General features: G+C 42.3%; 1 protein-coding gene across 2 annotated transcripts in view; it reads left to right on the plus strand.

The window, feature by feature from the left end:
* Nucleotides 1-9,131, plus strand: part of LOC124034853 (zinc finger protein 536-like) — a 49,783-nt gene extending 40,652 nt beyond the window's left edge. For both annotated transcript variants that reach the window (XM_046348272.1, XM_046348274.1), the window contains one exon: nucleotides 8,400-9,131. In XM_046348272.1, coding sequence (XP_046204228.1) covers nucleotides 8,400-8,638 — 239 coding nt within the window. In that variant the 3' untranslated portion in view covers nucleotides 8,639-9,131. The remainder of the gene's footprint in view (nucleotides 1-8,399) is intronic.
* The last annotated feature ends 3,332 nt before the right edge of the window (nucleotides 9,132-12,463 follow it).

Genomic DNA, 12,463 nt, shown 5'->3' on the forward strand with positions numbered 1-12,463 from the left:
CACAACAACTGCTTCTGCCTGCTCTGTTTTGAATATTGGCCAGGTGGCATTGTCAAGGACCTGCCTCCTGTCCCTATGTCCCCATACTGTACGTCTAGGTCTAGTCACTCATTGACATATTGCTGGGCACCGTGGACATGGAGTGATGTGTGTGCAATGACAGTTCAGGTCGGACACATTGTGCCAACGGTGGTAATTGGCCAGATGGTGACCCCTGGATGAACTAGTCTGTAAGCTCATTTGTTTTATATCGAGCCCTCCCTCGTGGTTAATGTCCTGCAACTGCATCTCCCAATCACAGCCGCTAGATGGCGATACATACCAATTATTTTCAGGAAAAAAACGTGAGACCTGGAGAATATGAGTAGATCAATACAGAATAGATTATCTAAGAATGAAAGAAAGAAAAAGAAAATACCTGATTTGAAAGGGAGAAGAGTCATGACCTCATTGTCTGAGTGCATACCCTATACTGAAAGGATGAGAGACAGAGAGAGAGTATAGATGGAGATAGATGGAGCGACAAAGAGGTGAAAGAAGAAGGCAAGTGTGGCTGTCTCTGAGCAGATGTCGTTTGAGGGCAGAGAGAGGGCAGGCCGAGCAGGCTGCCATTGTGCCTGGGTCTCCCCATAGAGATAATGAAGGGTGGAGTGCTGGGAAGGATGTGCAGTCATCACTCACTGTCTCTGTGCCATCAGAGCTCAGTGCTGTGTCATCCGTCACCATTCAGCTCCTCTGGCCCCCACAGTCCCGCCACTGTCATCATGGTCATTATCTCTGCCTGAAACACATAAGCACACACACACACACACACATTCATTTGTGCGCGCAGATTAATACACACACACACATTCATTTGTGCGCACAGATTAACACACACACACACACACACATACACACACACACACACACACACCCTGTGTGTGACATACCTAAACACGAGATTGCACACTCACGCACACACACACTCTCCCTCCCCTTTCCACATCCTTTCTTGTTTCCTGGTAAATGTGTGTGTGAGCTGGTCTGGTTTGAGGCTGGTGTTTAGCCTATGAATGGGTGATCATGTGTTGGGGAGATGGATGGCTCTGGGCCCAGTCCTGTCTCCTCTAATTGTAAAATATTAGTTAGATTAGACTGTGGCCTGTGAGTAATGGAACTTATTTGGAGGTTTCCCTCTCCTGGACCTCACCTCTCGTCCATTGGGAGGGAGCTATCAGGAAAAAAGAATGTACAAGACAGGAAGAGGAGAGAGAAAAAGAGGGGAGAGATAGGGCAATCACTATACGTGTAGAGATTTGACTTGCTTTATATTATATTATTTGCTGAATATGCTTAATTTGTAAGACGTTAAAAAGATAGCTTACATTTTGTAATGGCTCTAAGAAGAAAGGAGATTTGGTAAGATATTTTAAGTGTAATTTCCTTTTCTTGAAACATATGTTTTGCCAAATGCACTGTCCTGACCTGTTCCAAAATATTTGATCCTGCATTTAGCGATGTATTACACCCTGACTTGATTTTTCCCCCTTCTTACAATACAATAGGGAAAGCCTTTCATTTGCAGACAATACTATGGCTGACGCTGTAAAACAAAACATTTCACTGCACCTATCCGGTGAATGTGACCATAAAACATACACATACAGTACCGGTCCAAAGTTTGGACACTGCTACTCATTACAGGGGTTTTCTTTATTTTTATACATTGTAGAATAATAGTGAAGACATCAAAATGATGAAATAACACATATGGAATCATGTAGTAACCAAAAAAGTGTTCAACAAATCTAAATATATTTTATATTTGAGATTCTTCAAAGTAGCCACCCTTTGCCTTGTTGACAGCTTTGCACACTCTTGGCATTCTCTCAACCAGCTTCATGAGGTAGTCTGGAATGCATTTCAACTAACAGGTGTGCTTTGTTAAAAGTTCATTTGTGTAATTTCTTTCCTTCTTAATGTGTTTGAGCCAATCATTTATGTTGTGACAAGGTAGGTGTGGTATACAGGAGATAGCCCTATTTAGTCAAATACCATATCATGGCAAGAACAGCTCAAATAAGCAAAGAGAAATATAGAAAATAGTCAAACATAAAAAACCCTAGAATGAGTAAGAGCGTCCAAACTTTTGACTGGTACTAATATATATATATATATATAATATATATATATATATATATAGTTGAAGTCGAAAGTTTACATACACCTTAGCCATATACATTTAAACTCAGTTTTTCACAATTCCTGACATTTAATCCAAGTAAAAATGGCCTTTTTATCAGTTAGGATCACCACTTTGGTTTAAGAATGTGAATAGTCAGAATAATAGTAGATACAATTATTTATTTCAGCTTTTATTTCTTTCATCACATTCCCAGTGGTTCAGAAGTTTACATACACTCAATTTGGTAGCATTGCCTTTAAATTGTTTAACTTGGGTCAAAGTTTCAGGTGCCTTCCACAAGCTTCCCACAATAAGTGTGGTGAAGTTTGGCCCATTCCTCCTGACAGAGCTGCTGTAACTGAGTCAGGTTCCTTGCTTGCACACGCTTTTTCAGTTTTGCCCACAAATTTTCTATGGGATTGAGGTCAGGGCTTTGTGATGGTCACTCCAATACCTTGACTTTGTTGTCCTTAAGCCATTTTGCCACAACTTTGTAAGTATGCTTGGGGTCATTGTCCATTTGGAAGACCCATTTGCGACCAAGCTTTAACTTCCTGTCTTGAGATGTTTCTTCAATATATCCACATCATTTTCCGGTCTCATGATGCCATGATGCAGTTTTTAAATTATGGTGCGCAGCAGGGTTCAGTGTGCCAATAAATCAGCACGCTAGGTTTTTAAAATTTGCATCTGTCTTGGAGCTAGAATTGGGATAAAGTTTACTATTTTGTGAAGTGCACCGTTCCTTCCTGCAGCCAAGCACCCCCACAACATGATGCTGCCACCCCCGTGCTTCACGGTTGGGATGGTGTTCTTCGGCTTGCAAGCCTCCCCATTTTCCATCCAAACATAACAAGGGTCATTATGGCCAAACAGTTCTATTTTTGTTTCATCAGACCAGAGGACATTTCTCCAAAAAGTATCATCTTTGTCCACATGTGCAGTTGCAAACTGTAGTCTGGCTGTTTTATGGCGGTTTTGGAGCAGTGGCTTCTTCTTTGCTCATCGGCCTTTCAGGTTATGTCGATATAGGACTTGTTTTACTGTGGATATAGATAATTTTGTACCTGTTTCCTCTAGCATCTTCACAAGGTCCTTTGCTGTTGTTCTGGGATTGATTTGCACTTTTTGCACCAAAGTATGTTCATCTCTAGGAGACAGAACCCGTCTCCTTCCTGAGCGGTATGATGGCTGCGTGTTCCCATGGTGTTTAAATTTGCATACTATTGTTTGTACAGATGAACGTGGTAATTTCAGGCATTTGGAAATTGCTCCCAAGGATGAACCAGACTTGGCTGATTTCTTTTGGTTTTTCCCATGATGTCAAGCAAAGAGGCACTGAGTTGGAAGGTAGGCCTTGAAATACATCCACAGGTACACCTCCAATTGACTCAAATGATGTCAATTAGCCTATCAGAAGCTTCTAAAGCCATGACATCATTTTCTGGAATTTTCCAACCTGTTTCAAGGCACAGTCAACTTAGTATATGTACAGTGCCTTGCGAAAGTATTCGGCCCCCTTGAACTTTGCGACCTTTTGCCACATTTCAGGCTTCAAACATAAAGATATAAAACAGTATTTTTTTGTGAAGAATCAACAACAAGTGGGACACAATCATGAAGTGGAACGACATTTATTGGATATTTCAAACTTTTTTAACAAATCAAATACTGAAAAATTGGGCGTGCAAAATTATTCAGCCTCTTTACTTTCAGTGCAGCAAACTCTCTCCAGAAGTTCAGTGAGGATCTCTGAATGATCCAATGTTGACCTAAATGACTAATGATGATACATACAATCCACCTGTGTGTAATCAAGTCTCCGTATAAATGCACCTGCACTGTGATAGTCTCAGAGGTCCGTTAAAAGCGCAGAGAGCATCGTGAAGAACAAGGAACACACCAGGCAGGTCCGAGATACTGTTGTGAAGAAGTTTAAAGCCGGATTTGGATACAAAAATATTTCCCAAGCTTTAAACATCCCAAGGAGCACTGTGCAAGCAATAATATTGAAATGGAAGGAGTATCAGACCAAGACCTGGCCGTCCCTCTAAACTTTCAGCTCATACAAGGAGAAGACTGATCAGAGATGCAGCCAAGAGGCCCATGATCACTCTGGATGAACTGCAGAGATCTACAGCTGAGGTGGGAGACTCTGTCCATAGGACAACAATCAGTCGTATATTGCACAAATCTGGCCTTTATGGAAGAGTGGCAAGAAGAAAGCCATTTCTTAAAGATATCCATAAAAAGTGTCATTTAAAGTTTTCCACAAGCCACCTGGGAGACACACCAAACATGTGGAAGAAGGTGCTCTGGTCAGATGAAACCAAAATTGAACTTTTTGCCAACAATGCAAAATGTTATGTTTGGCGTAAAAGCAACACAGCTCATCACCCTGAACACACCATCCCCACTGTCAAACATGGTGGTGGCAGCATCATGGTTTGGGTCTGCTTTTCTTCAGCAGGGACAGGGAAGATGGTTAAAATTGATGGGAAGATGGATGGAGCCAAATAGAGGACCATTCTGGAAGAAAACCTGATGGAGTCTGCAAAAGACCTGAGACTGGGACGGAGATTTGTCTTCCAACAAGACAATGATCCAAAACATAAAGCAAAATCTACAATGGAATGGTTCAAAAATAAACATATCCAGATGTTAGAATGGCCAAGTCAAAGTCCAGACCTGAATCCAATCGAGAATCTGTGGAAAGAACTGAAAACTGCTGTTCACAAATGCTCTCCATCCAACCTCACTGAGCTCGAGCTGTTTTGCAATGAGGAATGGGAAAACATTTCAGTCTCTCGATGTGCAAAACTGATAGAGACATACCCCAAGCGACTTACAGCTGTAATCACAGCAAAAGGTTGCGCTACAAAGTATTAACTTAAGGGGGCTGAATCATTTTGCACGCCCAATTTTTCAGTTTTTGATTTGTTAAAAAAGTTTGAAATATCCAATAAATGTCATTCCACTTCATGATTGTGTCCCACTTGTTGTTGATTCTTCACAAAAAAAATACAGTTTTATATCTTTATGTTTGAAGCCTGAAATGTGGCAAAAGGTCGCAAAGTTCAAGGGGGCCGAATACTTTCGCAAGGCACTGTGATACAATAAGTTATAAGTGAAATAATCTGTCTGTAAACACATGTTGGAAAAAATACTTGTGCCATGCTCAAAGTAGATGTCATAACCGACTTGCCAAAACTATTGTTTGTTAACAAGAAATTTGTGGAGTGGTTGAAAAATAAGTTTGATGACTCCAACCTAAGTGTATGTAAACTTCTGACTTCAACTGTATATATATATATATATATATATATATATATATATATATTGAAATGTATATTTTAGTTCCCAGAGCGTCAGTAAGACAGGTCAGTGATATTCAGACAGGTCAATGATATTCAGACAGACAGGTCAGTGATATTCAGACAGACAGGGTAGTGATATTCAGACAGGTCAGTGATATTCAGACAGACAGTCAGTAATATTCAGACAGACAGGGTAGTGATATTCAGACAGGTCAGTGATATTCAGACAGACAGGGTAGTGATATTCAGACAGGTCAGTAATATTCAGACAGACAGGGTAGTGATATTCAGACAGGTCAGTGATATTCAGACAGACAGTCAGTAATATTCAGACAGACAGGGTAGTGATATTCAGACAGGTCAGTGATATTCAGACAGACAGGTCAGTGATATTCAGACAGACAGGTTAGTGATATTCAGACAGGCAGGGTAGTGATATTCAGACAGGTCAGTGATATTCAGACAGACAGGTCAGTTATATTCCAACAGACAGGTCAGTGATATTCAGACAGACAGTCAGTAATATTCAGACAGACAGGGTAGTGATATTCAGACAGGTCAGTGATATTCAGACAGACAGGTCAGTGATATTCAGACAGACAGGTCAGTGATATTCAGACAGACAGTCAGTAATATTCCAACAGACAGGTCAGTGATATTCAGACAGACAGGTCAGTGATATTCCAACAGACAGGTCAGTGATATTCAGACAGACAGTCAGTAATATTCAGACAGACAGGGTAGTGATATTCAGACAGGTCAGTGATATTCAGACAGACAGGTCAGTGATATTCAGACAGGCAGGTCAGTGATATTCAGACAGACAGTCAGTAATATTCCAACAGACAGGTCAGTGATATTCCAACAGACAGGTCAGTGATATTCAGACAGACAGTCAGTAATATTCAGACAGACAGGGTAGTGATATTCAGACAGGTCAGTGATATTCAGACAGACAGGTCAGTGATATTCCAACAGACAGGGTAGTGATATTCAGACAGGTCAGTGATATTCAGACAGACAGGGTAGTGATATTCAGACAGGTCAGTGATATTCAGACAGACAGGTCAGTGATATTCAGACAGGCAGGGTAGTGATATTCAGACAGGTCAGTGATATTCAGACAGACAGGTCAGTGATATTCCAACAGACAGGTTAGTGATATTCAGACAGACATGTCAATGATATTCAGCTAGATTGACAGGTCATTGATAGACCGACAGGTCAGGGATAGACAGACAGGTCAGGGATAGACAGACAAGTCAGTGATATTCAGACAGTTAGACAGGTCAGGGATAGACAGACAGGTCAGGGATAGACAGACAAGTCAGTGATATTCAGACAGCTAGACAGGTCAGGGATAGACAGACAGGTCAGGGATAGACAGACAAGTCAGTGATATTCAGACAGCTAGACAGGTCAGGGATAGACAGACAGGTCAGGGATAGACAGACAAGTCAGTGATATTCAGACAGACAGGTCAGTGATATTCAGACAGCTAGACAGGTCAGTGATAGACAGACAGGTCAGTGATATTAAGACAGACAGGTCAGTGATATTCAGAGGGCATAAAGATGTGTCACAGTCTCATTTCCTGTACTGCTGGTTACTATACACCAATAGATGGAGGTTTTCCTTCTGCGGGCTTTTTACATTTTTCACCAAAACTACTTTTTATGTAGATGTTAAAGAAAGCTTTCATTTCATACAGAAGGAGGAGGAAGAGGAGGAGGGGGAGGAGGAAGAGGAAGAGAGAGGTTAAAAGGTTGTGGCAGTGTGTTTTTTGAGGTCATATGACATCATCCCATAACGGTTTACTGTAATCATGAATGATAGAAGGAGTTCTTCCAAAAAGAAAGCATGGAGATGAGTTGAGCTGTAACCAGGCCTGTAATAGCACAGGACAACATCTAGACATAAGTCTTATTCGCACGGAACTTGTGTTACTATAGAACGTTGGTTATGTAATTATTGCCCCAGCATGTCCGTTGTTCCAGCGGACGATTCGGATGGGATTTGTTTTACCAAACTGCCCCTGTAATAATTTGTTATCCTCATTCAAAATTGACCGTTATGACAGAAGCCTGGAGTGTATGGAGGCTGAAGTAGATATATGACAAGGCAGTTCATTCATCTGTATGCTACTTGCATAGCACTTTGTTTTAAGCATCCTTTTGTTCCCATGTTCTTACCCAAACTGGGTGCAGCACATGTTAAACTCTGTAATATCCCTCAAAACACAGGGATGACGATTATTATCAGAGGACCAGGGAGTTTGCTGAAAAACAGTAGGTTTTTAAAGCTGGGATAATAACCTTCTTGCCAAGTAAAAATGACTGACATGCCAGATTCAGATGGGACTAAAATGACTGATGTGGTGATTTGTGCTCGTGCACATAATTCTATTACCGGAGCTCCCCAGTTAAACGTATCCCATCTGAATAGGGCAAGGGTGTGTGTGTAAAAGTAAAAACATTAGAGTATAACCCAGCACAAATGAGTCAAATGATTAGTTGATGGGAGAGAGAGAGATGGAGGTAGGGCTCAGTGGAGCCAGCTGCAGACGTCTCTCATTCCTCAGCCCAACACTCATCACCACCATAAGCCCAGGATGCATGTGTGTGTGTTTCTGTTGTTTTTTGTGTGCATAAAATGAGCAGGGAAGGAATTCAAAATCACAAATGAAGTAGTATGTTTCATGTAGTACTAGTCAGAGGTGGAATTAGATGGGGAACGCGTGGGGTTGTTGTTCCATGATTCCACCACTAGGTCATTATCATTTCGTCCACAATATGTTATGACTACCACTAGAGAGTTGGCACTGGAGAGTTGGCAGTATTAAACACAATGAAGTATACTCAGTAGGGAGGGCTGGGAGGTTGATTTGTCTAAAGCAATGCTTTCCTCTCTGCCAGGGGGGAAGCCTTTCCAGTGCAGGTACTGCCCCTACAGTGCCACCCAGAAGGGGAACCTGAAGACTCATGTCCTGTGTGTTCACCGCAGGCCCTTCGACAGCAGCCTGTACCCAGACAGACGCCTCCGACGGCCCCGTGCCAACACCCCTGTGACACCCTACACCTCCCAGGAAGGTTCTGCCCCTAGGCCTACACCCACTGGGAGAGATATCACCATGGCATCATTGTGTGGGACTTGATGTTGCTATGGCAACTGCATATAGCCATAGGGTGCGTTCAAACATTTTATCTGGAGTGCCAGAGTGTGCTCAGAGTGCATTCTGAAAGTTGTCAGATTGTCAGTTAGTAAATTCAGAGTTTCGCTATCGGAGCGTTCACACTGGACTGGAGTAGGATTGATCTGAGTGTTCAGACCTCACATCGGCAGTCAGGCACCCAAGCTAACTGCCTAACGATGGCTAGCTTGCTAGCTGCTTCCAGACACAAATGAGAAAACACCTTTACTTGCCCTAGCAGAGCTGGTTAGGCTGTTTTCATGTTATCCAGAGTGTTGGTGACTGTAACTGCAATGCTGGTGACAATTTAATTAAGCTTTTTTGCCATCGTTTAGTCGTTTAGTTTCAGGTGTGGAGGATGACAGAGGGAGGATAGGGTTATGTTCTTGGAGATGGAAAAAAAACTTGATGTACATTCTAGTGTGGACTTGAAAATATATTTATCTGTAAGAAACAAACTGCCTATAATAAAGTGTATTGTGGTGTGTGGAGTACAGAGAGATTGAGTGCTTTTTACTTCATTTATACTCAGTGTCATAATGATTTATATTCACCCACATACATCCTTCAGCTCAACACTGACTAATTGTCTGATCGTGAGCAGGCACCAAACTAACTTCCCCCAAGCTCTTTCGTGCACTATAAATGTCAGTGTTTTCGTAAATATCTCCTAATATGAGTTCTTCAGAACAGTTATCAGTCAGAGTCCTATGCCAGATGTTCAGGGTGTAATCCTGGCAGATGTAATGGAGTAGAATGCCTTCATTTCTTCTGTATTCCATTCGGGGGGGCACCTTTCACACATATCATTATCTCCCATTAACAATGTGAACAATATTCATTTAAGGGGAACCAAAGACATGGAAAACTACATATATTCATTGATATCATGGAGGCACTAAAATGAAATACAAATCAAAGATGACAACCATCCATACTGTAGGTGTACAGTGCCTTCGGGAGGTATTCAGACCCCTTGACTCTTTCCACATTTTGTTAGGTAACAGCCTGATTCTACAATTGATTCTTTTTCTGATCAATCTACATACAATACCCCATAATGACAAAGCCAAAAGAGGTTTATATATGTATTTACATAAGTCCCTTTACTTCGGTACTTCGTTGAGGAACCTTTGGCAGCGATTACAGTCTGGAGTCTTCTTGGGTATGACTTGGGTACAAGCTTGGCACACCTGTATTTGGGGAGTTTCACCTATTCTTCTCTGCAGATCCTCTCAAGTTCTGTCAGGTTGGATGCGGAACATTGTTGCACAGCTATTTTCAGGTCTTTCCATAGACGTTGTATTGGGTTCAAGTCCAGGTTCTGGCTGGGCCACTCAAGGACATTCAGAGACTTGTCCCGAAGCCACTCCTGCGTTTTCTTGGCTGTGTGCTTAGTTTGTTTTCATGTTGGAATGTGAACCTTCATCCTCGTTTGAGGTTCTGAGTGCTCTGGAGCAGATTTTCATCAATGATCTCTCTGTACTTCTGTACATCTTTGCCTCAATCCCGACTAGTCTCCCAGTCCCTGCCGCTGAAAAACACCCCCAAAGCATGATTTTTCCATCACAATGCTTCACCGTAGGGATGGTGCCAGGTTTCCTTCAGACGTGACGCTTAGATTTCAGGCCAAAGAGTTCAATCTTGATTTCATCAGACCAGATAATCTTGGTAATTTTTGCAATTTGATCAATTTTAGAACAAGGCTGTAATGTAGCCAAATGTGGAAAAAGTCATGGGATCTGAATACTTTCTGAAGGCACTGTATATGAGCCGAATGTATATCAGCCCATTTGTAATAAAGAAAGCCTAACACGCACACAAGTAGTGGCCATCCACGGTAATGTTAGCATGATCCAGGCAGGCGACTGCTCGACTGGTGTGCTAACATTCCGCCAGTAGAACAAGAGATCACCTTGGGCAGCTGTGTGTCTGTAGCCAGCCCGCAGTTACCACGGTGATGTGTTTGATTGACAAACGGCCTGATAACTCCATTCTGCCAGCCACCTGCTAGCTGTCAATCAGGGCAGCCATCCCGGGGCTATTGACAGAGCTGTCAGTCTGGGTGAGACGTGTCTGTCAAAGGTCTCCTCTCCCGCTCTCTCCCTTGCTGCCTGGGCAGTCCACACCATCCTCCTTGTGAAGGCTCTCCAACTCACCTAGTACAGTATGAGGAAATGATTTGTGTCTATATATTTAATGTTTGTGCTGTACGTTGTCATTGGTGATGAATCTAATCCTCTCAAATCCCCTCCTGCTTCTCTTCCTCTCTGCCTGTTTTGTCCCTCTCCTCCTCCTCTCCTCCCTCTCTATCCTCCCTCCTCCTCCCTCTCTCTGCTCACTCATCCCTCCATCTCTGTACCTGACAGGTGACAAGGCCCAGTCCTCCAGCTGACTGGGTAATCAGAGACCTATCATACAGTATCTGTCTAATGTCTGTCCAGGCCATGCCAAAGCCGTGCTGTACCCTACCCTACCTGCCTGGGGTGGTGGGTGACAGAGGACACAGGATAGAGAGTTTAGAGGTGCTACTAAACCCCACGTCTTTGAACACTGTCACCCCCCCACGCACACACACATACACACATACACACTCACCTGTGTGCATTGCCTCAAACCTTGTCATGTCAAACTCTTAATTACGCACAGTTTCCTTAAAGCATACCCCATTAATTAACGCATTAATTAATTACCCCTGATCAAGATGAATGTTTCAGTTGTCATCTCGCACCATAGCCAATGTGATACTGAGAGGGGTTCACTATTCAGTTTAATAGAAGCAGAGGATACGGCAAACCTGGGTCTTATTCACTAGGAACAAAATGGGGAGGAAGGCCTACTATCTGAACTTGTGCAATCAGAAACGTTTGGATGTCCTCCAATCTATCAGATCTCTTAGCATGAACTGACATGTTGTCCATCCAATCAAAGGGTCAGAGAATTAATCTATTAATGAAATAATATGCTACAGCTAGCTAGCACTGCAGTGCATAAAGTCTGGAGAGTAGGTGACTCAAAGCGAAGATAGACAATAGTTGAAAATTAAGGAGAAGCAGCAGAGAGAGAGAGGGAGAGAAGGAGATCTTTCATTGTATTTTTTTCTTCTTCTTAGTTTATCTTAGCTAATGCAGACAATGTAGCCTCTCAACAACCTGACTCAAACAGCTAAAAATGCTATTTATGTTAGCTCTTCCAAGTCAAGGTAAGCTTTCGGTTTTATAAATTTATTGACACTGGGGCCCGCCAGTGTGTAACTGCTTAACTGCTTGCTGTACACTGTACTGCATGATTGTACACATTGATTGGATTGTGTGTTTACTAATGCTTTCGTTAGAGTTTGTTGACTATGATGTTAGATAATATGGTGACAACGATGTAGGCCATGTAGTGGTTAGGGGTTATGGTATAAAGATTTTGTGCCTGGTCACAGATAGCTGTTGTGTTATGCACTGAAGTCCAAGCAAAATGGAAAAGGTAAGAGGAGGAGAGTGTGTATATGCGAGAAGGAATTATAGAATGAGCAAAGTGATGATGCTGTATGTGGTTGCTATGGAAATTAACTGTGTGTGTAGGGGATCAGGGGTGTTTTCATTCCACATATTCTTTTACAAAACGTTTGCTAAACGAAAGCAAATGGAACGAAACAGAGATGGACCTACCTGAATTTGTCCGAAATAAACTCTTGTTTGGACAGATGATTACACCTCAGATAAGCTAGGTGCAGGCAAGAGTGTGAAAGGTGGTATTGAATGCATGGCCTCAACTGATTACTCCAATTTGTCTCTCGAC

The sequence above is a fragment of the Oncorhynchus gorbuscha genome, linkage group LG01 (genome assembly GCF_021184085.1).
Source record: "Oncorhynchus gorbuscha isolate QuinsamMale2020 ecotype Even-year linkage group LG01, OgorEven_v1.0, whole genome shotgun sequence".
NCBI lineage: Eukaryota > Metazoa > Chordata > Actinopteri > Salmoniformes > Salmonidae > Oncorhynchus > Oncorhynchus gorbuscha.